This window comes from Oryx dammah, unplaced genomic scaffold, assembly GCF_014754425.2.
Source record: "Oryx dammah isolate SB20612 unplaced genomic scaffold, SCBI_Odam_1.1 HiC_scaffold_3, whole genome shotgun sequence".
NCBI classification, from domain to species: domain Eukaryota; kingdom Metazoa; phylum Chordata; class Mammalia; order Artiodactyla; family Bovidae; genus Oryx; species Oryx dammah.
This window is the reverse complement of record NW_024070187.1, coordinates 57,560,526-57,586,540: the sequence shown is the minus strand read 5'-3', so window position 1 is coordinate 57,586,540 and position 26,015 is coordinate 57,560,526. Positions and strand designations below refer to the sequence as shown.

The following is a 26,015-nucleotide window of genomic DNA, read 5'->3' as shown; positions in this document are numbered from 1 at the left end:
CCCCACCAGGGCCCCGCCCCCGCGGCCCCACCAGGGCCCCGCCCCCGTGGCCCCGGCCCGGCCCGAGCGCGGCGGAGGTCCGGGCCCCCCCTCACCCGGGCTGCGGGGCTCGAGGATGCGGGTCCCGGCCGCATTTCCGACCAACCATCGGAAACTTGGGTTTTCCGAACTTCGTGCCGCCTGGTGAGCTGGAGGGGCGCCCCCCCCCCGCCCGGGGCGGATCTTGGGGCTCTCCTGTTCCCTTTCCTTCCTTTAAAAGCGCCCAGGAAACTGCGCAGTTAAACCAGGAAGGGATTGCTCAAGTTCAGTCAGAGTTTTCGATCCCACTCCTCCGCCACCGCCCCCACACCCCCCGCATGGTGCTTTAAATAGCTTTCCCTTACCCTGTTTGTGAGAGTGTCATCTGATTTAAAACCAGTCAGCCGAATAAAAACACTTTCTAGAAGGCCAGTTTGGAAACGTGGATCAAAATTCAAATGTGTTAGCATTGGCCCAGGAATTCCACATCTGCGACTGTGTACTAAATAAAGTCAACTGTACACACATGTATGTCCGAGGGTGTTGACTGTGATCGCTTACGCCACAGAAAACAACCCGGAAATAAACTGTCCTCCCAACAAAAGATTGGTGAAGTAATGTTTAGTAACTTCAAACGACCAGGTATGCTGTAGTCGTTAGAAATTATAACTCTATGTCCAGTTTGTTGATATGGAAGGAAGGCGGGCCATAGCCGAATATTAAGTGAGGGCAGGGAAAACTTAGAAGAGCGCATGTACAGTATAAATCTATTCTTGTGAATATAGAGTATATGTATTTTTATATAAAAAGGAGATTTTAATGTTGAAAGCAGTTATTTTTTTCTGAGTTCTTCAGTGGTGTTAGCAACTTGTATTCCAGGTGTGTTTCGGTGTACCACAGACACCGTGCCTGTGACTTATGTGTGCCTTGGGTCAAAGAACCCACCTGCTGATGCGGGAGGCATTAGAGATACCGGTTGGATCCTTGGGTCCGGAAAAAGCCTTGGACGAGGGCATGGCAACCGGACCCACTCCAGTATTCTTGCCTGGAAAGTTCCATGGACAGAGGAGCCTGGCAGGCTATAGTCCGCAGGGTCGCAAAGAGTCGGACACAACTGAAGCGACTTAGCATAGGGTATAGCAAGTTCCTTTGCCAAACCTGCCCCTCTCTACCCTGCTGAAAGGCAACAGCGCAATCAGGCATTCCACCCCCCCACACACCCGTTTTTTAATTAAAATTTTTATTTTATATTGGAGTATAGTCAGTTAACAATGTCGTGTTAGTTTCAGGTGTATAGCAAAGCGATTCAGTTATACACATTCCTGTATCTATTCTTTTTCAAATTCTTTCCCATTCAGGTTATTACAGAATATTGAGCACAGTTCCCTGTGCTATACAGTAGCGCCTCGTCGATTATCTATTTTATATAGATCAATCCCAAACTCCTAATCTATCCCCCTCCTCCCTCCCACAACAATAAGTTTGTTCTCAAAGTCTGTGAATCTGTTTCTGTTTTGAAAAAAAAGAAAAAAAGTTCATTTGTACAATTTTTAAAAGATTTCACATATACGCACCACTATATTTGTCTTTCTCTGTCTGACTTCACTTAATATGATGATGTCTAGGTCCATCTATGTAGCTGCAAATAGCATTATTTCATTCTTTTTAATGGCTGAGTAATATTCCATTACCCACATTTTCTTTATCTAGTCATCTGTAGACATTTAGGTTGCTTCCATGTCTTGGCTATTGTAAACAAGGTTGCAATGAACATTGGGGTACATGTAGCCTTTCAAACCACGTTTTTTTCCAGATATATGTCCAGGAGTGGGATTGTTGGATCTATGATAGTTCTATTTTTAGTTTTTTAAGGAACGTCCCTATAGTTCTCCATAGTGACTGTACCAATTTACATTCCTACCAACAGTGTAGGAGGGTTCTCTTTTCTCCACACCTCCTCCAGCATTTATTCTTTGTAGATTTTTTGATGATGGCTATAATGACTGATGTGACATGACATCTAGTTATAGTTTTGCTTTGCATTTCTTTAATAATTAGCAATGTTGAATGTCTTTTCATGTATCTCTTGGTCAGCTATATGTCTTCTTTGGAAAAATGTCTGTTTAGGTCTTCTTATTTATTTATTTTAATTGAGCCTCATTCAGTTCAGTTCAGTTCAGTCACTCAGTCATGTCCGACTCTTTGTGACCCCATGAATCGCAGCACGCCAGTCCTCCCTGTCCATCACCAACTCCCAGAGTTCACCCAAACTCACGTCCATCGAGTCATTGATGCCATCCAGCCATCTCATCCTCTGTCGTCCCCTTCTCCTCCTGCTCCCAATCCCTCCCAGCATCAGAGTCTTTCCCAATGAGTCAACTCGTCGCATGAGGTGGCCAGAGTATTGGAGTTTCAGCTTCACCATCAGTCCTTCCAATGAACACCCAGGACTGATCTCCTTTAGGATGGACTGGTTGGATCTCCTTGCAGTCCAAGGGACTCTCAAGAGTCTTCTCCAATACCACAGTTCAAAAGCATCAATTCTTCAGCGCTCAGGTTTCTTCACCGTGAGCCTCATTAGTTGTTTGTAAATTTTAGAGACTAATCCCTTGTTGGTTGCAAATATTTTCTCCCACTCTGTGGGTTGTCATTTCATTTTGTTTATGGTTTCCTTTGCTGTGTAAACACTTTTGAGTTTAATTAGGTCCCATTTGTTTGTTTTTATTTCCATCACTCTAGGAGACAGCTTGAAAAAGATATTGCCGCAATTTATGTAAAGAGTGTTCTGCTTATGTTTTCTTCTAAGAGTTTTATAGTATCTGGTCTTACATATAGGTTTTTAATCCATTTTGAGTTTATTTTTGTGTATGGTGTTAAAGAATGTTCTAATTTCCTATTCCTTACATATAGCTGTTCAGTTTTCCCAGCACCATTTATTGAAGAGATTGTTTTTTTTTCCATTGTATAGTTTTGCCTCCTTTGTCATAGATTAATTGACCATAGGTGTGTCGGTTTATTTATGGGCTTTCTATTCTGTCCCATTGATTTATATTTCTGTTTTTGTGCCAGTATCATACCATTTTGATTACTGTAGCTTTGTGTATAGTCTGAAGTCAGGATGCCTGATTCCTCCAGCAATCAAGTAAGAAAACGTCTCGTATCCTTCTAACTGTGTTAAATGCTGCTGGTAGTTAAGATGAAAGTTGAGACTTGACCTTTGGATTTGGCAGGTCATTGGTGACCTTCACAAAGGTTGTTTCTCTGGAGCTGAAGGGAAGGATTCTTGCATTGAGGGGGTTTGAGAGAATGGGAGGAGAATAATTAGAGACAGTGAGTGAAACAACTCTTTCAAGGATTTCTGGTGTAAAGAAGAGCAGAGTCTGGCATTTAGATCTCAGGGTCTCTGATCCTCACTGGGTTGGAGTAGAATCACCTGAAGAATTTTCAAAATAATACTGATGGCCGACTCCATCCCAGACTGCTTAAGTCAGGATCTCTGGACATATGTGAGAGCTCCTGTTGTTACATTCTGACCAACATTGGGGGTATTACGTTCGTTGCTATTCAGTCGCTCAGTTGTGTCCAACCCTTTGTGACCTCCTGGACTGCAGCACACCGGGGTTCCCCGTCCTTTATTTTCTCTTGGAGTTTGCTCAAACTCATGTCCATTGAGTCAGGGATGCCATCCAGCCATCTCGTCCTCTGTCATCCCCTTCTCCTCCTGCCCTCAGTCTTTCTCAGCATCAGGGTCTCTTCCAATGAGTCCGATCTTTGTATCAGGTGGCCAAAATATTGAAACTTCAGCTTCAGCATCAGTCCTTCCAATGAATACTCAGAATTGATTTCCTTTAGGATGGACTGGTTTGATCTCCTTGCTGTGCAAGGGACTCTCAAGACTCTTCTCCAGCACCACACAGTTCAAAGGGGATATTATAGATATTTTAATTTTTTCCCTCAAAGGGGTGTAAATGGTGTCTCTCAGTTGTCTGAAGGTTATCCATTTGTTTATATCCTTTGCATTCCACCGCCCCTGGTTGGGTTTGTTAGTCATTTTAATATGGATTTATGGGAACTTTTTATATATTTCTAAAATTAATCTTTTTGTGTTGCAAGTTTCTCTTGGAATGTGGCTTTAAAAAAAATTCAGCAGATTTTGGTTTTAATATTAATATTTGAGTTATCAGTTTTATTTCTAGTGGTTTGTATATTTTATGATATTGATCATTTTCATATAATTTATTTCCAAGCTGTTGGTAGGTGATATTTATTTATTGATTTTAGAGAAAGTTTTTTCAAAGAGCAAAAATCACTAAAGTAATGCTTTGCTTCTGTATGCAGACAGTATATTTGCTGGTTTTAGACTATTTTACTTATCCTCCTATAATGCTATTTTGTTTTTTAAAAATAAAAGTAATGCATGTACATAGCAAAGACATTAATGCAGGACAGAAGAGTATAAAAGGAAGAGTAAAAAATATCTCCCTTCCTTGGTTCTTCTGCTCAAAGGTAACAGCTTTTTAAATATCCCCTCAGAAAAAAAGGAAATGGCAACCCACTCTGGTACTCTTGCCTGGACAATCCCATGGATGGAGGAGCCTGGTGGGCTACAGTTCATGGGGTCTCCAGGAGTCGGACACGACTGAACGACTTCACTTTCACTTTTCACTTTCGTGCATTGGAGAAGGAAATGGCAACCCACTCCAGTGTTCTTGCCTGGAGAATCCCAGGGACGGGGGAGCCTCGTGGGCTGCCGTCTATGGGGTTGCGCAGAGTCGAACACAACTGAAGCGACTTAGCAGCAGCAGCAGAAAAAAAAAGATTTTTATGCAGATGTTAGCATAACTATGTTGACCCTTGTGTTAGATGCCTGTGGCTGCCATAAAATATTCCCACAAATTGGTGGTTTAAAACAAGAGAAATTGATTCTTTCACACTTTTGGATGCCAGAAATCCAAAATCAAGGTGCTGACAGGGCTGCTAGCTTCTGGTGGCTCTGGGCATTCCGTGGCTGTGGCTGCAGACTTCCAGTCTCTGCCTCTGTTTTCACCTGGTCTGTTCCTTTCTCTCTGTGTTTATGTGTGTCTCCTTTGTGTATGTCTTTCTCCTGGCAAAAAGATAACCTATGCAGGTGTCTGAGGGACCAGATTTTATTCAAATGCTGTCACACTCTCCTATTCTTCTTTTCTTTGCTTTTCTTCATTTAACAGTATATCCTGAAGTCTTTCCACCTCAGTATAAAAAATGTAAGACTTGCATAGAATTCCAAAACTCTTTACTATAATGACTTGTCTTCTTGGGCAATCACTATTTCAGCCACTTTTTATTATTGTCTTGCCTAAAACTCATACGTGTTAGTCGCTCAGTCGTGTCCAACTCTTCGTGACCCCATGGATCATAGCCACCAGGCTTCTCTGTCCGTGGGATTCTTAGGCAAGAACACTGGAGTGGGTTGCCATTCCCTCCTCCAGGGGATCTTCCCAACCCAGGCACTGAACTCAGTTCTCCCGCATTGCAGGCTGATTCTTTAATGGCTGAGCCACCAGGGAAGTCAGAAAAACTCATAAGCACTCGCATCTTATGAATGAACAAATGGAGTCTTTGGGGTTAAGTCACTTGCCCAGGGCCACACAGCTAGGGCACAGCCACGGGAGGACTTCTGCCCAGCATTGTCTGTTTGTTCCACTGTCATGCCATCTTCCATATCACCTGAATTTTGTGGGTTTTGTCATCTCCTTAAAGACATTTCTCAGAATCATAACAGCCTCAGAATAGCCTCCTTGTTCCTGGAAACCGGTGTTATTATGCAATACCCTAATGAGCATTTGTCACCAAACCGCACAAACATTTTGTCACCATGTGATGTGACCACATCAGCAGTGATGTGTGTGTGCATATTTCTTAAATACTTTGGTCCCATGTTCTTTGAAATTCCCTCAAACCCATAGTTGGTTCCTTTCTCCTCTGTTTCACAAAGCTGGTTTCCAAGGGTCAGAGACCCATTCCTCTCTAGCCATCTCTTCCACTCATTTAGCAAAGATCCAGCCACTCCTTGCTGATCCTCCCTCAGCCTGCAAAGGCTTCCCGTTATGTTTGATGAGTAAGAATGAATTGCAAGAAGCTGGCCTTTCCTTTCCTGCTGAAAGCAGAAGTGATTCTTACTCTGATGTCCAACTTTGTTGTGGATCAGACAGTAGGGTCTTAACTTATTTTTTTAATGATGGGAATTAATGCCAAAGACTGGGATTAATTATAGAATGACTTTAACTCACGTGTTCAGTTCCTTACAGAACCTCATTTAAGGGAGCGTCTTGGAAATAAGGTATCTGGATGCCTGAAGTATCTTGTTAACTGGACATCCTCTTTTTGTATCATCAACCTTTTTTTATATCACTCTAAATTATTCTAAATAGCCTTTAGGAAATTAATTTTTAATCAGTCCTGCAGGATCTCACTATTATTTATTTTTCTAGAATTAAAAATGAAAACATCTAGCCAAACCAAATGTTGGTCAGAACGTGGAGAAACAGAATGCAATTTCCCCCAGGTGTGCTAACTATTAAACTTTCTTAAAAGCTGATTTTTTAAAAAACCAGTTCTGGAACCTAAGGTTATTTTATTTTAGTCTCACAGGTCGCTAAAATAATGCTCCAAAATTGCTTAATCATGGTAGTTGCAATTATTTTGGAAATATTAAATATGGTGATAAAACAGGCTAAGCTGAATAACTTTCCACTGTGGTGACAATTTAACATGCAGGTTGCAAACTCTTACAGATAAATATTCTCTTAAAAAAACATTTTTCTTCACATTGACATTGTTATTAGCTGGGTGATGATATAAATTTAAAATTTTGATTACTGTTTAAGTCTGTAGCTCAGAAAAACCTACTGATCCATGTGCTTTGCTCAGGACCTTAGAAGGGAAATTCGTGTGCAGGAGTAATTACAGCAAAGTACGACAGATGGCGCAAAACCGTTTCTATGATACTGCTTTACTTAGACTGAGGACTTGCATTTTGTCAAACTCTTTTTCCGTACCTTTAGAAGTTATTTTCTCTCCTGAGAAAGAAATCTTGGTAAGTAAGATTTTTTGTGGCTTTTACAAATTATGGAATAATTACTTCAAATAAGCTAGAAAATGCTAGCGGTTGTATAGGAAATAGGTTAAGTTTTTGCAAAATGATTTTAAGGTGATTTTTTTTTTTGAATGTTGCAAACATTCTTTCTGTTATACAAGAAAGACGAAGATATGGCTACCTTGAAAGATACAGAAATAACTAACACTTGTCATATTTAAGGGGAAAAAAGCTAACATGTTATTGCTTTCTTCCGTTTTTGTCTACTACCTTGTCTTTTCACGATTTCCTGGTTCCATGACACCTATCCTATCACATGTTATATGTTTTTATAGTAGACATGAGTGTTTGATTCTCGCTGTAACACGGTCTGGAATCATTTATTTTTGTCTGTCACTTATTTATAAGCATTTGAAAGCAGGGATTGAGCTTGTGCTATTCGTATTTATACGCCCCAGCATTGAAGGTCTGGGGGAGGGCCGGCACGTACTACACTCAGCTAAGTTATTAAATGAAGGAAGTGGCAGTGACTGGCCCCGAACTTGCCTTATTTAACTTTCTTACCCAAACTTTGACAAATAAAACATATTTCTCTTGCATATTTGTTGATTTGATTATGGAATCTCAAGTTTTTCTGGTCTTGATTTTTCATAGTTTTGATTATCATAGATCTTATCCACTTTTTTTTCTTGATACAGAGCGTCTTGCATCTGTCTCCCCCCATCTTTCATTTGATGGATTAAAGAAAAAAAAAATTTTTTAACCTTTTGTCTCTTTCACTTCCTTAAAAAAAAAAAAAAGCTGTGAGCTCTCTAATCTTCCGTTCTTTCATCTCACTTTTTTTCCCCTTCTTTTTTTCTCCTAGAGAAACTCTTGGCTTAAATGTAAACACTAGGAACCGCATGAGGGTATAAATGATCCAGGAGGAACCTTTGTGTTTTGGAGGCAGGGTGATATAAGGGAAGCTGATCAACTTTCCCACATAGCTGCTATGTTTCAGGCCCCTGAACGCAGACACCATCCAGAGACGTTTGAGTGGGTTCTCATTCAGAGATGTCAGTTATCTATCACGAGGAAGAAAGTCTCTCTCCCTCCCTCTCTCTCTTTTCCCACACAAATAATACAAGTGTGTTTCTTTAATATTAGCTATATTTTCAGACAGGTCTTTCAAGTTATAAAAGATGTTCAAAATTAGAAATTTTGGAAATATACAAAAGTTACGAGAAAAAATTAAATTCATTTATGATTTAAGAGATCTAGAGGTAATCGCTATTAGCATTTTGTTTATTTCTTTCCATTCTTTTTTCCCCCAGGCGTTGTGTATATGTTAGATTTTAATCATATTTAATAAAACTAGAGTCCTACTATGCACACAATTTTGTATTCTTTTATTTATTTTGCAGTATTTATGGCTGCATATACCATTCCATAGTATGGGTGTACCATAATTGATTAAACAATTTTCTATACTTAGTCATTATGATTTTTTTTTTCAGTTTTTCATCCTGATGAGCATCCTCATAGTAATATTTTTATGTGTATTTCTTTAGAAGAAATTTTGAGAAGTAGAATTGCTAAAATAAAGGTAAGCATATTTTTAAGGAATTTATCTATATAACCAAGTTGCTTTTCAGAAAAGTTGTACTAATTTTCCATTCCTGCCAGAATTAAATGAGAGTTCTCATTTTAGTCCCACCTGCCAACATTGGGTATTATATTTTCGAATTTTCCCAATTTGGCAGGTGAAAATAATCATGACTTTAAAAAATATTTAAGAAAAAAATCCCATTTGATTCACTTTATCTTTTTATACTTAAATATCATAAATTATAGACATGGTGATGTTTCATCTCTAAATGCTTCATTCTGTATCCCTAAAAGAAGTACATTTTCCTAAAGTATCCATATGACATTATATTATATATTATATATATAATATATATTTATATTATATATTAACAGACTCTAATGCCTGGTCCCTCTTAAAATCCTCTCTCCACTTGTTACTCAGGTAACTTTTACAGCAGGTCTGTCTAAAATAAGATTCAGTCTAATATAACAAGTTTCATTTAGATGTTATATATTTTTTTATTTAATATGATTTTAATTTTTGTGAAATTGGACGTTAGTCATATTATTCACTGTTGATTTTGAAGGGGTAAATTTTCTGAGCAAATAATGTGCTCTCCTTAATTTTAAACGTCCAAAATTTGAAAGATACAGGGAACAACTAAAAGGAAAATAAACCCCTCTTAAAATTTTACCATGCAGAAATAACCACTGTTAATATCTTGATATGTATCTTATAGTTTTCCATATGTATGTATACATATTAACTGCTGTACATTTTATAAGTAAACTACTTTTGTCACATATATATATAGTGAGCAGTTTTCCATGGAGTTAGATTTTCATTATTTTTAAAGGCCACACAGTAGTGTTTCATTGTATGGAGATACCATAATTTATTTGACAATCTGCTTGCTATTTTGGACAGATTTTTAAAAAATAATTTATTTTGTACTGGCCCCTGTATTGTACTCTTTTACTGGTTCTAACAGATTTTCAATTACTTCTCTTGGATTTTCCAGAGTGACAATCATATAATTAAAAATAACAATAATTTTGTTTCCTCCATTCCAATATTCCTATCTCTCATCCCCTACCCCCTTCATTACAATGGCTAGAACTTGTAGAACAGTGTTAAATAATAGTGGGGATCCTTGAGGGACTTCCCTGGTGGTCCAATGACTGAGACTTCAGCCTCTTCATTCGGCAACTGAAGAGTTCGCATGCTACAGCTAAAGATCCTGCATGCAGCAATTAAGACCCGGTGCAGAGAAGTAAGTAAATAAACATTTTTAGGAAGTAGTGGGCATCCTTGACATTGACCCTCATGGAATGCTTTGGGAGTAGGATATTGGTTTAAGTCAGATACTTGATATATTCTTTATCAAGTTTTAGAAGTATCTTTTGCATGTATACTTTAATTAACATGTTTTTAGTCAAAGATGAATGCTGAATTTTATCAAGTAAATTTTTAACGTCTATGGAGATGCTCATCTGTTTTTTTCCTTGAATCCATTGCTGTGTTATTGTCATGGATTTGCTAATAATAAGTCATGGTTAATTGCATCTCAGCCAACTCCTCACCACACTGGAAATTTTCCTGAGATGTAATCGCTTCTCACTCTACATTTTGCACCATAAAGCTGGCAGTGCAAGTATTTCTCTGAACCGGTTGGCTGGTTTCTTCCACAAACCTGCATGCCTCCTGATTTTTTCATAGCTTTCCTCCAGACTTTTTAGGAATCTGACACCTGCACTTGGGGTAGGGGTCAGGTTGCTTAGGAGGAAAAAAGTGAGATAAGGAGAGGGTAATGTAGACCTGACTTAGGAAAAGTATACAAATTAGGTTATTTTACACAATTATGGTTTATTGTGGGAGAAGGCAATGGCACTCCACTCCAGTACTCTTGCCTGGAAAATCCCATGGACGGAGGAGCCTGGTAGGCTGCAGTCCATGGGGTCGCTAGGAGTCGGACTGAGCGACTTCACTTTCACAAACCCAAAACATCTGAATTAATCATCGTGTATTATTTCTTCAGCACAGAGCAAGATTGAATAGGGTTTCTCATATCTGATCTTTTCCCTGCTACCAAATAGTTGGAGTGTATCTCTTTTATTTGTATTTTATAATAATTACTCTTAATTTTATAATATACATACTTAAACTTACATATTTTTCTAACAGAATATTGAGTTACTTGGTATATATAGCTTCTTCTCAGTCAGGCAAGGATTGTAACATGCTTTTGGTCCACTCTCTCCCTCTCCCTCCACTATCCACTAACCCCCTTGTTAATACTGGCAATTTACATTTAAACAATTTAAACACTGACATTTCCTTCAATCTGTATTAGGATTTAGCAATACACTTTGTACTTTCTTTTCAAAGTGCTCCTTTTTGATTCCTAATGTTTTTGAGTCAGTTTCTTTTTCAGAGCGTAGAGTCTGTGCTTTCGTAATGTAGCGAGTCTGTCTTCCACGTTTTTTTAGCATTTCTTTTGTCTATTTAATCTCTTTGGCTTCTTGGACTGCATTTTGGGGAAGCGCCTCTCCTTGGTCTTCTCTCTCGCTCATTGTTACATTAACAGTGCCACTCTGCAATTCACCTCATACAGTAAATCTTCCATTTCAGTTATCAAGGTTCTAATCTTCATGACTCCTACTCCATTCTTTTTTAGAGTTTTCTCTCTGAGGATAGCTGTCTATTATAAATGCCCGTTTTTCTCTTTTACCTCTGTCTCCTTGGGTGTTAATGTCTCTCATATTTTGTGTTTGGTTCCTTTCTGTCACGGTGTTTACTTTGTGAAAATGTCATGCTTCTTACTTGTGCAACCCAAATTGTGATAGTTAGATAGGAGTCCCTCAGTCCGACCCTTTGTGACCCCATGGACTATAGCCTTCCAGGCTCCTCTGTCCCTGGGATTCTCCAGGCAAGGAAAGGTAGCCATTCCTTTCTGCAAGGGATCTTCCTGACTCAGGGGTTGAACCTGGGTCTCCTGCATTGCAGGCGGATTCTTTACCATCTGAGCCACCAGGGATGCTTATATATAACTGCTTGTTGATCTGTCTTCACAGCCTGCTTGTTGGAGGGGTGGACCAAACTAGTCGGTATTAATTTTATTTTGCTGCTGTAACAAATTACCACAAACTTAGTAGCTTAAAAAGCAAGCTTTACCATTTTACAGTTCTGTAGGCTAGCAGTCCGACGTTGGTCTTGCTGGGTTTAAATTAAGGTGTTGGCTAGTCTGCATTGCTTCTGGAGGCTCTGGGGGAGAATCCACTTACTTGCCTTTTTGAGCTTCTAGAGGCTGCCTGCATACTTTGGCTCATGGCCCCCTTCTTCAAGGGAGGTCATGTCCTCCTATCACACCACTCTGACCTCTTCTGCCTCTGTCTTCCACTTCTAAAGATACTTGCGATTGCATTGGGCCCACTCGTGTAAATTTTAAGATCTACTGATTAGCAACCTTAATGCTACCTGCAGCTTTAAATCCCTGTTTCCGTGTAACAGCATATTTACAAATCCTGGGATTAGGAAGTAGACATCTCTGGAAGGCTAGTATTGTCTGTCATAGTTCGATCTGTTTGTGGATTTCAGAGACTTCTCTTGGTTTCAGTTCCCTTAAACACTTCCCCTTCTGATTTTATATGTGTGTGTATTACATCGTTTTGGGGATTTAGGGCAAGAGATGGTGGCTAGAGCAAGTGCCCATCACCCTGTTGACTCTCACCATTTTTAATGTTTATAATTGAAAATGTGGTTTTCTTGATCCAGAGAATCTTTAGAACATTTTAAAAAGTGACTTTAATAGTTTATTTTGTAGACATAAATATGACTGTTGCTGCTGCTACTGCTGCTAAGTCACTTCAGTCGTGTCCGACTCTGTGCGACCCCATGGATGGTAGCCCACCAGGCTCCCCCGTCCCTGGGATTCTCCAGGCAAGAACACTGGAGTGGATTGCCATTTCCTTCTCCAATGCATGAAAGTGAAAAGTGAGAGTGAAGTCACTCAGTCGTGTCTGACTCATAGCGACCCCATGGACTACAGCCTGCCAGGCTCCTCTGTCCATGGGATTTTCCAGGCAAGAACACTGGAGTGGGGTGCCATTGCCTTCTCCAAAATATGACTGTACTGATGGGCAATTGGGAAATGCTGTACTGGAGGAGCAGGGAGGGACTTTTCATTACTATGTGCCAGTTTGTAATGAAATTTCCCCAACCAGGAAGAGTTTTACTCTTCCAAAGTACGACTTATTGAAACTACTCATCTCTTAATTATTTTGCATTGTCCAGCATACCCTCCAGTAATGAACAGTAGATCTTTTTGTTAATAAAACTGAACAACAAGTGGTCAAAATCTGTTCTCAGTTATACTAGCTACACAGGATCCTACTTAAGAAATGTGGTTGCCTGCTCTGGTCCCCTGGGGCCTCCTAGATGCTTATTGTGTGGATATCAGACCCTAAATGGGATTTGAGGAAGCTTTGAAGTTCTAGCCCCTTGTCCTGGTAGCAAATATTGAGTCCATGGGGTCATACACCTGCCTCTTCTCAACCAGGTCATCTTTTCTCATTCACTCTGCATTGTTGTCTTGAGAGGCAATGTCTGTCATCCACTGGAGTAGGGTGAGACTTTCTGGGCCCTGGGAAGACTGTTCTCTTTTATATGCACCCACTTTATTCTAACGTGCCTTCTGATTCCTTCAATATACTTTTTAACATTTCTCTATCATCTCCTGTTTTATCAGCATGTCAACTGTAGGAATTTGATGATTCCAGATTCAGTTCAGTTCAGTTCAGTCGCTTAGTCATCTCCGACTCTTTACGACCCCATGAATCGCAGCACGCCAGGCCTCCCTGTCCATCACCAACTCCTGGAGTTCACTCAGACTCACATCCATCGAGTCAGTGATGCCATCCAGCCATCTCATCCTCTGTCGTCCCTTTCTCCTCCTGCCCCCAATCCCTCCCAGCATCAGAGTCTTTTCCAGTAAGTCAACTCTTCGCATGAGGTGGCCAAAGTACTGGAGTTTCAGCTTTAGCATCATTCCTTCCAAAGAATACCCAGGGCTGATTTCCTTTAGGATGGACTGGTTGGATCTCCTTGCAGGCCAAGGGACTCTCAAGAGTCTTCTCCAACTCCACAGTTCAAAAGCATCAATTCTTCGGCGCTCAGCTTTCTTTATAGTCCAACTCTCACATCCATACATGACCACTGGAAAAACCATAGCCTTGACTAGACGGACCTTTGTTGGCAAAGTAATGTCTCTGCTTTTGAATATGCTATCTAGGTTGGTCATAACTTTTCTTCCAAGGAGTAAGTGTCTTTTAATTTCATGGCTGCAGTCATCATCTGCAGTGATTTTAGAGTCCCCCAAAATAAAGTCTGACACTGTTTCCACTGTTTCCCCATCTATTTCCCATGAAGTGATGGGACCAGATGCCATGATCTTCGTTTTCTGAATGTTGAGCTTTAAGCCAACTTTTTCACTCTCCTCTTTCACTTTCATTAAGAGGCTTTTTATTTCCTCTTCACTTTCTGCCATAAGGGTGGTGTCATCTGCATATCTGAGGTTATTGATATTTCTCCCGGCAATCTTGATTCCAGCTTGTGCTTCTTCCAGCCCAGCATTTCTCATGATGTACTCTGCATAGAAGTTAAATAAGCAGGGTGACAGTATACAGCCTTGACGTACTCCTTTTCCTATATGGAACCAGTCTGTTGTTCCATGTCCAGTTCTAACTGTTGCTTCCTGACCTGCATATAGGTTTCTCAAGAGGCAGGTCAGGTGGTCTGGTATTCCCATCTCTTTCAGAATTTTCCACAGTTTATTGTGATCCACACAGTCAAAGGCTTTGGCCTAGTCAATAAAGCAGAAATAGATGTTTTTCTGAAACTCTCTTGCTTTTTCGATGATCCAGCGGATGTTGGCATTTTGATCTCTGGTTCCTCTGCCTTTTCTAAAACCAGCTTGAACATCTGAAACTTCACGGTTCACGTATTGCTAAAGCCTGGCTTGGAGAATTTTGAGCATTACTTTACTAGCATGTGAGATGAGTGCAATTGTGCGGTAGTTTGAGCATTCTTTGCCATTGCCTTTCTTTGGGATTGGGATGAAAAGTGACCTTTTCCAGTCCTGTGGCCACTGCTGAGTTTTCCAAATTTGCTGGCGTATTGAGTGCAGCACTTTCACAGCATCATCTTTCAGGATTTGAAATGATTCCAGATTATCAAGTGCCAAATCCTGCCTCTCTGAATTTGGTGCTTCTGGTCTAATGTGAATTGGAAAAACCCATACCCATTTGTATGGGAATTATGTCTGAAAATAAGATTCTATAACTAAAAACATTTTCCTGTGAATGGAAAGAGCAGAGTGTGTGTGTTATATCAGCTGCCCCTTGTGGGTCTGTGAAGGCACTGCTAGCCTCTGCCTGTAGGTGGTTCCAGGCAGGTGTGGGCATTCTAGTGTAGCTGTAGGAGGCTGCTCTGTGACCATCACAACTGCCACCACTTTTCTCAGGATGCTGCTGTGGGAGGTAGGTGGCTGTGAGTCCTGGTCTGTCCTGGCCAACTCTTATTCCCTGTGGGTGCCCATAGGTATTTTTCTGTGCAGATCAGAGCTGGAGTGGCACAGACTCGTGAGTGTGTCTGAATTGCTGGGATTGGCTTCTTGCTTGACCTTCGGTGTCACGCCTCTGTCTCAGTTGCAGTCAGGGGGTCTGTGGGCTGGTGCACCTGCCTCCACCCCTCAGCTAGTCATCAATGCCAGGCTGGCCTGTATTAACTGTATCTTCTCAAATGGCTCCACACAGTGTAGCTTTATCTCTGCCAGGCCAGCTACAGCTAGTTTTTGTGAAGTCTAGTTCATGGAGTTAGAGAGTGTAAGTAGTTCTTTCTTGTAACATAAACATGGCCTCATTTCTATCTTCATCTGTTGTTGTTCAGCCACTAAGTCATGGCTGACTCTTGGGGACCTCATAGACTTCAGTACACCAGGCTCCTCTGTCCTCTACTATCTCTTGGAATTTGTTCAAATTCACATCCTTTGAGTTGGTGATGCTATCTAACCATATTATCCTTTGTCATCCCCTTCTCTTCTGGCCTTCAATCTTTCCCAGCATTAGGGTCTTTTCCAATGAGTCAGCTCTTCGCATCAGGTGGCCAAAGTATTGGAGCTTCAGCTTCAGCATAAATTGTTCCAATGACTATTCAGGGTTGATTTCCTTTAGGATTGACTGGTTTGATCTCCTTAAAGTCCAAGGGACTTTCAAGAGTCTTCTCCACCACCACAATTAGAAAGCATCAGTTCTTCAGTGCTCAGTCTTCTTTATGGTCCAACTCTCATTTCTCACATTTTCATCTACCCTCATAAAAGGATTCACCCCCTGTCATATGCCATAGACATATAGGGGTCAAGCTGCTGGTGGATGGGCCTTCCAATCAGCCCTCAGAGACTTGTCAACCACCTTCCTCCCCATCCTTTTCATTTCAGATTACTTTAGCCAAATTGAGTTGAGGATCTGAAGATCTTGCCCACTGTTGGCATGGATCTGCAACACTCACCCAGAGGACCTCTCAGGCTCATCTCAAAATTCAGATGCACAAACTCCAATAGGCCACACTTGCGTGCATGCTCCATCGATTCAGTCATGTCCAACTCTTTGTGACCTTATGGACTGTAACCTTTCAGGCTTTTCTGTTCCTGGGATTTTCTAGGCAAGAATACTGGAATGGGTTGCCATTTCCTTCTCCAGGGCATTACCACACCCAGGGATGGAACCTGTATCTCTTACATTTCCTGCATTGGCAGGTGGGTTCTTAACCACTAGTGCCACCTGGGAAGCCCAGGCAACACTTGGTCCCACTTTACTAAGAAAGATACAGGAGAGGAAATAGAGCTCAGGCTTCCTACATGGTATTTATAGTTCACACACAGTTCTTTCAGCCTGGATGCTATTTACTATTCAGTGGTCATATTTTTTAAATTACTTGCATTGGCCATGCTGAGTCTTTGTTGTGGCACGTCAGGTGTGGTATGTGGGATCTTAGTTCCATGACCAGGTATTGAACCTGTGCCCCCTGCATTGGGAGTATAGGGTTTTATACCCTGGACCACCAGGGGAGTCCCTTAAACAGTCATCTTTACCAGAAGTGCTTTTTTCTGAGAACACAGCTGACATTCCCCATGTTTCAGGTTTTCAGAAAAGAGATCAGATTAGTCCATGAATAAGGAGAGAAATGGATTTGTTAACCCTTCACCCATGGGCAGGGGTGGTTTCACTGGTTGCAGCAGATGGCTGAAGTAGTACCAAATTGAATACTGATGTAGACTCAAGAATGTCTGTAGTTTCTGACAGTAGCTCCTTGTTTACCCTTTTGAATAATTTTAGATGATTAAACTGACCAGTAAAACATTTTGAGGGGATAAGAGGACTGTCCTTTGAAAGAGAAATAAAGTATTCTGAGTCCAGTGAAAACAGACCATGGTCATGTAGTTAACTTTTAAGACAAATGATTTAAAGACTTTGTCAAGCAAATCAGTACATGTGCTTCTTCAGGGACAGTTTCTATTGACTTCTTTTCTTCTCCTTTTTTTTAAATTAATGGACTTTATTTTTTAGAGCAGTTTTTGGTTTATAGAAAATTTGAGTAAATAGGTTAGAGAATTCCCAAATGTCTCTTTTTTCACTTGACACAATTTTCCCTATTACAGCATTTTGCATTAGTGGTATATTTATTATAATTGATGAACTGATATTGATATATTATTAACTAACATCTGTAACCTAGATAGCATATTAAAAAGCAGAGACATTACTTTGCCGACTAAGGTCTGTCTAGTCAAGGCTATGGTTTTTCCAGTGGTCATGTATGGATGTGAGAGTGGGACTATGAAGAAAGCTGAGCACTGAAGAATTGATTCTTTTGAACTGTGATGTTGGAGAAGACTCTTGAGAGTCCCTTGGACTGCAAGGAGATCCAACCAGTCCATCCTAAAGGAGATCAGTCCTGGGTGTTCATTGGAAGGACTGATGCTAAAGCTGAAACTCCAATACTTTGGCCACCTCATGCGAAGAGTTGACTCATTGGAAAAGACTCTGATGCTGGGAGGGATTGGGGACAGGAGGAGAAGGGGATGACAGAGGATGAGATGGCTGGATGGCATCACCAACTCGATGGACGTGAGTTTGAGTGAACTCCGGGAGTTGGTGGTGGACAGGGAGGCCTGGTGTGCTGTGATTCTTGGGGTCGCAAAGAGTCGGACATGACTGAGCGGCTGAACTGAACTGATACTTTACATTTGAGCATTACTTTACCAAGCGTGTGAGATGAGTGCAATTGTGTGGTAGTTTGAGCATTCTTTGCCATTGCCTTTTTTGGGATTGGAATGAAAACTGACCTTTTCCAGCCAGTCCTGTGGCCACTGCTGAGTTTTCCAAATTTGTTGGCATATTGAGTGCAGCACTTTCACAGCATCATCTTTCAGGATTTGAAATAACTTAACTGGAATTCCATCACCTCTACTTTGTTCATAGTGATGGTTTCTAAGGCCCACTTGACTTCACATTCCAGGATGTCTAGCTCTAGGTGATTGATCACACCATCGTGATTATCTGGTCGTGAAGATCTTTTTTGTACAGTTCTTCTGTGTATTCTTGCCACCTCTTCTTAATATCTTCTGCTTCTGTTAGGTCCATACCATTTCTGTCCTTTATCGAGCCCATCTTTCTAGGAAATGTTCCCTTGGTAACTCTAATTTTCCTAAAGAGGTCTCTAGTCTTTCCCATTATGTTGTTTTCCTCTATTTCTTTGCATTGATCTCTGAGGAAGGTTTTCTTCTCTCTCTTCTTGCTATCCTTTGGAACTCTGCATTCAAATGGAAATCTTTTTCTTCTTCTCCTTTGCTTTTCACTTCTCTTCTTCTCACGGCTATTTTTAAGGCCTTTCCAGACAGCCATTTTGCTTTTTTGGATTTCTTTTCCATGGAGATGGTCTTGATCCCTGTCTCCTGTACAATGTCAAAAACCTCCATCCATAGTTCATCAGGCACTCTGTCTATCAGATCTAGTTCTTTAAATCTATTTCTCACTTCCACTGTATAATCATAAGGGATTTGATTTAGGTCATACCTGAATGGTCTAGTGGTTTTCCCAATGCTGGGCTGGAAGAAGCAGAAGCTGGATCAAGATTGCCGGGAGAAATATCAATAACCTCAGATATGCAGATGACACCACCCTTATGGCAGAAAGTGAAGAGGAAATAAAAAGCCTCTTGATGAAAGTGAAAGAGGAAAGTGAAAAAGTTGGCTTAAAGCTCAACATTCAGAAAACGAAGATCATGGCATCTGATCCCATCACTTCATGGGAAATAGATGGGGAAACAGTGGAAACAGTGTCAGACTTTATTTTGGGGGGCTCCAAAATCACTGCAGATGATGACTGCAGCCATGAAATTAAAAGACACTTGCTCCTTGGAAGGAAAGTTATGACCAACCTAGATAGCATATTGAAAAGCAGAGACATTACTTTGCCAACAAAGGTCCGTCTAGTCAAGGCTATGGTTTTTCCAGTGGTCATGTATGGATGTGAGAGTTGGACTATAAAGAAAGCTGAGTACCGAAGAATTGATGCTTTTGAACTGTGGAGTTGGAGAAGACTCTTGAGAGTCCCTTGGCCTGCAAGGAGATCCAACCAGTCCATCCTAAAGGAGATCAGTCCTGGGTGTTCATTGGAAGGACTGATCCTGAAGCTGAAACTCCAATACTCTGGCCACCTGATGTGAAGAACTGACTCATTTGAAAGGACCCTGATGCTGGGAAAGATTGAAGGCAGGAAGAGAAGGGGATGACAGAGGATGAGATGGCTGGATGGCATCACTGACTCAATGGACATGAGTTTGAGTAAACTCTGGGAGTTGGTGATGGACAGGGAGGCCTGGCGTGCTGCAATTCATGGGGTCGCAAAGAGTCGGACACGGCTGAGCGACTGAACTGAACTGAACTGATACTTTACATTAGGATTCAATCTTTGTGTTGTATTGTCCTATAGGTTTTGACAGATGCATAATATCATATATCCGCCATTATAATACCACATGGACGTAGTTTCAGTGGCCTAAAAATCCAATGTGCTCTGCCTATTCATCCCTCCCTCTAACTCTTGTCAACCACTGATCCTTTAATGCCTCTTTAGTTTTGCCTTTTCCAGAACGTCAGAGAGTTGGAATTGTACAGTTGGTAGCCTTTTCTGATTGAGTTTTTCACTTAGCAGTCTGAATTTTGGTTCCTCCATGGCTCGACAGGTTATTTCTTTTTGTTGCTGAATAACAATCCATTGGATGGATGTACCACAGCTTGTTTACCTTTTTTACTTGTTGAAGGACATCTTGTTGCTTTCAGTTTGGGGGCAGTTATGAATAAAGCAGTCAACATCCACCTGCAGGTTTTTGTGTGGACATAGATTTTCAGTTCATTTGGGTTAATACCTAGGAGTGTGATTGCTGGTGATCATATGGTGAGGCCATGTTTCGCTTTAAGTAAAAAAACTGTCAGACTGTCTCCCAAAGTGTCTGTGCCTTTTTAAATTTCAACAGTTAATGAAAGTCCCTGTTGCTCCATATCCTCACCAACATTTAGTGCTGTTTCAGGATTGTTTGGCCATTCTAATAGGGATGTAGTAGTTCCTCACTGGTGTTTTAATTTTCAGTTCCCTGATGATATGTGGTATTGACTACCTTTTCATGTCCTTATTTGCCACTTGTATATCTTCTAGGTGAAATATCTTTTGCCCATTTTTAAATTGCATTGTTTATATTTTGTTGAGTTTTTCTTCGTTTAATTTGGGTACAAGTTCTTTATCAGATGTGTGTATTGCAGATATTTTCTCCCAGTCTATGGCTTGTCTTTTCATGTTCTGAATAGTGTCTTTTGCAAAGCAGAAAATTTTAATTTTAATGAAGTCCAATTTAACATTTTTTTCTTTCATGGATTGTGCTTTAGATGTTGTGTCTTAAGTCACTGCCAAATTCATGGTCACCTAGATTTTACCCTATATTATTTTCTAGAAATTTTATAGTTTTGTATTTTACATTTAGCTCTATCATCTATCTTGAGCTAGACCGTCTTTTTTTTTTTTCTCTTTTTGCGTGTAGAATGTCTAGTGGTTCCATTACTGTTTGTTAAAGAGACTAGCCTTTCTTCACTGATTTTTCTTTGCTTCTTTGTCAAAGATCAGCTGACTATATTTGTGTGGGTATATTTTTGAGCTGTCTCTCTGAAGCATTGATCTGTCTGTCCATTCTTTTATCAGTACCACACTGTCTTGATAGCTATAGCTTTATGTAAGACTTGAAGTTGGGTAGTGTCCATTCTCTAAGTTTGTTCTTTTAATTTTTTTCCCTGTGGATGGACAGTGCTTTCTTTTTTGTCCACATACCTCAAGCTTATTTTCTTCAGCCAGACAGTTTGAATATTATAATGTGGTAACTCTAGAAATACTAGAATGTGGTAAGTCAGATTTTCCTCTTTCCTAGGGTTTGTTGTTGCTGCTTGCTGTGAGGTATATTTGTTTGTTTAATAATCTTTTTTTTTCTTGGAGTATAGTTGCTTTACAATGTTGTATTAGTTTCTGCTGTACAGCAAAGTGAATCAGCTATATGTACTTATATGCCCCCTCTTTGGGGGATTTTTTTTTTTTTTACATTTTTATTTATTTAGTTTTGGTTCTGCTGGATCTTCTTGCTGCACATAGGCTCTCTAGTTGTGGCATCTTATTGTGGGAGTTTCTCTTGTTGAGGAGCACAGGCTCTAGGTGCCCTGGCTTCAGCAGTATCGGCACTCGGGCTCAGAAGTTCTGGCACACCGGCTTAGGTGCCTCGGGGCATGTGGGACCTTCCCAGACCAAGGATCAAACTCCTGTCCCCTGCATTGGCAGGTGGATTCTTAACCACTGGACCACCAGGGAAGAACGATGTTTAATGATGTTTCTAAATTATTTTTGTAAAGACTGTTTTCCTTCCTGTGTGTGGCCATTGAATTCTCAGTTCCCTTGGCTTAGTGGTCAGCTAGTGATTTGGCAGAGGTTTTCTTAAACATCTGGGGAAACAGAACAAAACAAAAAAACACCTGATCTTTGCATATTGGCACTGTGTTGAAACACTTCTTCAGGGCTTGTCAGGCTGTTTACAACTCTGACTTAACCTTTACTTCTTTCCCCTTGCACAGAGCCTAAAAGTCAACCAGAAGGGGAAGTTTAGGATTTTTTCAGGTCTTCTCTGAGCGTGCATCCAGACCTGGACGTGTCTGTGGTCTTCTCCATTGCTTGGTGTACATGGAGCTGTCTGAAGCCTTTTTACTCCCCTGTATCTTCTTTCCTAGCTTCTTTCTTTCTGGTTTTGGTATATGTGCTGCCTGCCCCATCCCTTGTCCCTGGCTCCAGGTGGCTGTGGGTAGTGTACATGCCTTTAGGGTTTCCAAACACTGTCCAGGAGGCTGCTTCAGCCCTGAGAAAGTTCTGAGTTGGAGTAAACAAAGACAGGCTCCTGAGTGGAACACACAACCACAGTTCTTTGATAACAAGGTCTTCATTGCCTTTCCTGGCACCAGCAACTTGCATAACTGGAAAAAAAAAAGGCACATTAAATTATGGAATCAGAAATGATCCTGATAGTAAATGAAGAACTCGTTGAGATTTCATGTTTAGTAAGCTGAGGATTGAGAGTAATCAGGCAATGTTTATACATCTTAACCTATATTATATTTCTAGAATTGGATGCACATCAGGATGTTCTGAAGATCAGCAGCAACCCTCCGGGAGATAGTCACTTCAACGCTATGATCAAAGACAAAGAATCTCCTATCAGAAGCTGTCATTTTGTTTACATTGTGGCCTTAGTATTTGGAACCATGATCCAGTTCTCTGATGAAAGTGAATTTGTGGTAGACATGTCAAAAAGAAGCCTTGTTCATGTTCCCAAAGACCTGCCACCAAAAACCAAAGTCTTAGACTTGTCTCAAAACAACATATCTGAGCTTCACCTGTCTGATGTCAGCTTTCTCTCAGGGCTGAAAGTTCTGAGACTTTCCCATAATAGAATCCAGGGCCTTGATATTAGTATTTTCAAGTTCAACCATGATTTGGAATATTTGGATTTATCTCACAATCAGTTGCAGAAGATATCCTGCCATCCAATCACCACGAGTCTCAAGCATTTAGACCTCTCATTCAATGACTTCGATGCCCTGCCCATCTGTAAGGAATTTGGCAACTTGACCCAGCTGAATTTCTTAGGATTAAGTGCTACAAAGTTAAAACAATTAGATCTACTACCTGTTGCTCACTTGCACCTAAGTTGCATCCTTCTGGATTTGGAAGATTATTATATGAAAGAAAATAAGAAAGAAAGTCTTCAAATTCTGAATACAAAGAAACTTCACCTTGTTTTTCACCCAAATAGCTTTTTCTCTGTCCAAGTGAAGATATCAGTGAATAGTTTAGGGTGCTTACAACTGACTAATATTAAAGTGAATGATGGCAATTGTCAAGTTTTACTTAAATTTTTATCAGGACTCACTGGAAGACCAAGCTTATTAAATTTTACCCTCAACCATATGGAAACAACTTGGAAATGTTTGGTTAAAGTTTTTCAGTTCCTTTGGCCTAAACCTGTAGAATATCTCAATATTTACAATTTAACAATAGTTGAAAGCATTGATGAAGAAGTTTTTACTTATTATAAAACGACATTGAAGGCATTGAAAATAGAATATGTTACAAACAAAGTTTTTATTTTTTCACAGACAGCATTATACACAGTGTTTTCTGAGATGAACATTCCGATGTTAACCATATCAGACACACCCTTTATACACATGCTTTGTCCTCAGGAACCAAGCACATTTAAGTTTTTGAACTTTACCCAGAATGCTTTAACAGATAGTGTCTTTCAAAATTGTGACACTTTAACTAGATTGGAGACACTTATTTTACAAAAGAATGAATTAAAAGACCTTTTCAAAACAAGTCTCATGACTAAGGGTATGCTTTCTTTGGAAACACTGGATGTTAGCTGGAATTCTTTGGAATATGACAGACGTAATGGAAATTGCACTTGGGTTGGGAGTATAGTGGTGTTAAATTTATCTTCAAATGCCCTCACTGACTCTGTTTTCAGATGTTTACCTCCTCGGATCAAGGTTCTTGATCTTCACAATAACAGAATAAGGAGCATCCCTAAAGATGTCACTGGTCTAGAAACTTTGCAAGAACTCAACCTTGCTTCCAATTCTTTAGCCCACCTTCCTGGATGTGGTATCCTTAGCAGCCTTTCCATACTGATCATTGACTATAATTCAATTTCCAATCCATCAGCTGATTTCTTCCAGAGCTGCCAGAAGATTAGGTCCCTCAGAGCAGGGAACAATCCATTCCAATGTTCCTGTGAGCTAAGAGAGTTTATCCAAAGTGTAAGCCAAGTATCAAGTGACGTGGTAGAGGGCTGGCCTGAGTCTTATAAGTGTGACTATCCAGAAAGCTACAAGGGAACCCCTCTAAAGGACTTCCACGTATCTGAGCTATCCTGCAACACAGCCCTGCTGATTGTCACCATTGTGGTCCCTGGGCTGGTGCTGGCTGTTGCTGTGACTGTCCTCTGTATCTACCTGGATCTGCCCTGGTACCTCAGGATGGTGTGTCAGTGGACCCAGACCCGGCGCAGGGCCAGGAATGTACCCTTGGAAGAACGCCAAAGAACTCTCCAGTTCCATGCTTTTATTTCATACAGTGAACATGACTCTGCCTGGGTGAAGAATGAACTGGTACCTTGTCTAGAAAAAGAAGATATAAGAATTTGTCTCCATGAGAGAAACTTTGTTGCTGGCAAGAGCATCGTGGAAAATATCATCAACTGCATTGAGAAAAGTTACAAGTCCATTTTTGTCTTGTCTCCCAACTTTGTCCAGAGTGAGTGGTGCCATTATGAACTCTACTTTGCCCACCACAATCTCTTCCATGAAGGATCTGATAACTTAATCCTGATCTTGCTGGAACCCATTCCACAGAACACCATTCCTGATAGATATCACAAGCTAAGAGCTCTCATGGCACAGAGAACTTATTTGGAATGGCCCAAGGAGAAGGGCAAGCATGGACTCTTTTGGGCTAATATTAGAGCTGCTTTTAATGTTAAATTAAGACTAGTCACTGAAAATGATGATGTGAAAGGTTAAAAAAAAATAAAACATCTGAAATCCAATTTAAGAAACCATCATTCACTTGGATTCTGATGGACACTGGTTTCAAATTATTTCTGGATGCTGCCTCCATTATTTCCATGAATGCAGGGAAGACTTACTGAAAACCATGTTTCAGCTCAACTGGAAACCAAGCTGGGGATTGAGCTAGTGCTCAGACTTGCTGATGACAGGTACTCAGTCTCTCTGGTTTAACCATTCTGTTTCAAATTGAAACAGTCTCTGTCAAATGAATGCTCAGTCATTCAAGGACCTTTCCCCTCTCTCTCCTTTCCCAAGTGGATTTTGTGTGAGCAGGAGTCTATGAGACTTGCTGGCCACAAGGAAAAAGTCAGCCTCAGAACTGTATGCAATGGTGCTTGGAGAGTCCTGTGGCTCTTCATCAGCCTTGGGGTCAGTTCTGTCATCCTGCTCTACTTTGGGAAAAAATAGACCAGATACAGAAATTAAAGACCCTTTTATCTTCACATCTAGTAATACTCTACAAAATGTTTGACCTTGCTATACAAACACAGAATTAATCAGTGGCAACTTATGACATTTTACACACACATATATATGGGGCTTCCCAGGTGGCTCAGTGGTTAACATTTCGCCTGCCAAGCAGGATATGCAAGTTCAATCCCTGGGTTGGGAAGATCCCCTGGAGAAGGAAATGGCAACCTGCTCTGGTCTTCTTACCTGGAAAATCCCATGGACAGAGGAGACTGGTGGGCTACAGTCTATGGGATTGCAGAGTCAGATGTGACTAGTGAATAAGCAACAACTATATATAAATATATATATATTATAGGCTGTTGAGGCTAAAGACATGATTCCTGCTTGCCAAGGAAATTCAGAGCCAAAATTATTTATAACTGATTATTGAATAGGAGTTTCTGGTTGTATTAGAATTTTGGTTAATGCCTCAAAACTGCAAAAATGTGGTAAATATCACCACATTTTAAATAGATATTAGATAGAGCCAGGTTGGACTTACTAAAAAATAGCAGAAAGAGGCCAGTAACTATCAACTCATGTTACCCATCTTCAGAGGCTTGGATTAAAAATGGTAATTAAAGAGTCATTAAGTAGAGGTTCTAGACCTGTAGGGAGATGGCTTT

At 40.5% G+C, this 26,015-nt stretch overlaps 1 protein-coding gene across 4 annotated transcripts; it reads left to right on the top strand.

The window, feature by feature from the left end:
- The first annotated feature begins 54 nt into the window (after nt 1-54).
- TLR6 (toll like receptor 6) lies at nt 55-25,379 on the top strand. Of its 4 annotated transcripts, XR_005720684.1 has the most exons (3): nt 435-660; nt 22,427-25,085; nt 25,192-25,379. XR_005720684.1 is itself a non-coding variant. In XM_040238015.1 (2 exons), exon 2 carries the CDS (start codon nt 22,495-22,497, stop codon nt 24,886-24,888), a length of 2,394 nt encoding a protein of 797 aa, XP_040093949.1. In that variant the 5' UTR covers nt 55-183; nt 22,427-22,494; the 3' UTR covers nt 24,889-24,929. The 4 variants fall into 4 exon arrangements, 3 of the variants coding, with proteins under 3 accessions (XP_040093949.1, XP_040093948.1, XP_040093951.1); XM_040238015.1 differs by lacking the exons at nt 435-660; nt 25,192-25,379 and adding an exon at nt 55-183 and having other exon boundaries at nt 22,427-24,929; XM_040238014.1 differs by having other exon boundaries at nt 22,427-25,379.
- Nucleotides 25,380-26,015: the final 636 nt, after the last annotated feature.

Coding starts and splice junctions, on each gene's coding strand:
- TLR6 (XM_040238014.1), top strand. CDS start 549: ATGTCCGAGGGTGTTGACTGTGATCGCTTACGCCACAGAAAACAACCC. Junction 661..22,426: donor TAGTAACTTCAAACGACCAG/GTATGCTGTAGT, acceptor TTATATTTCTAG/AATTGGATGCACATCAGGAT.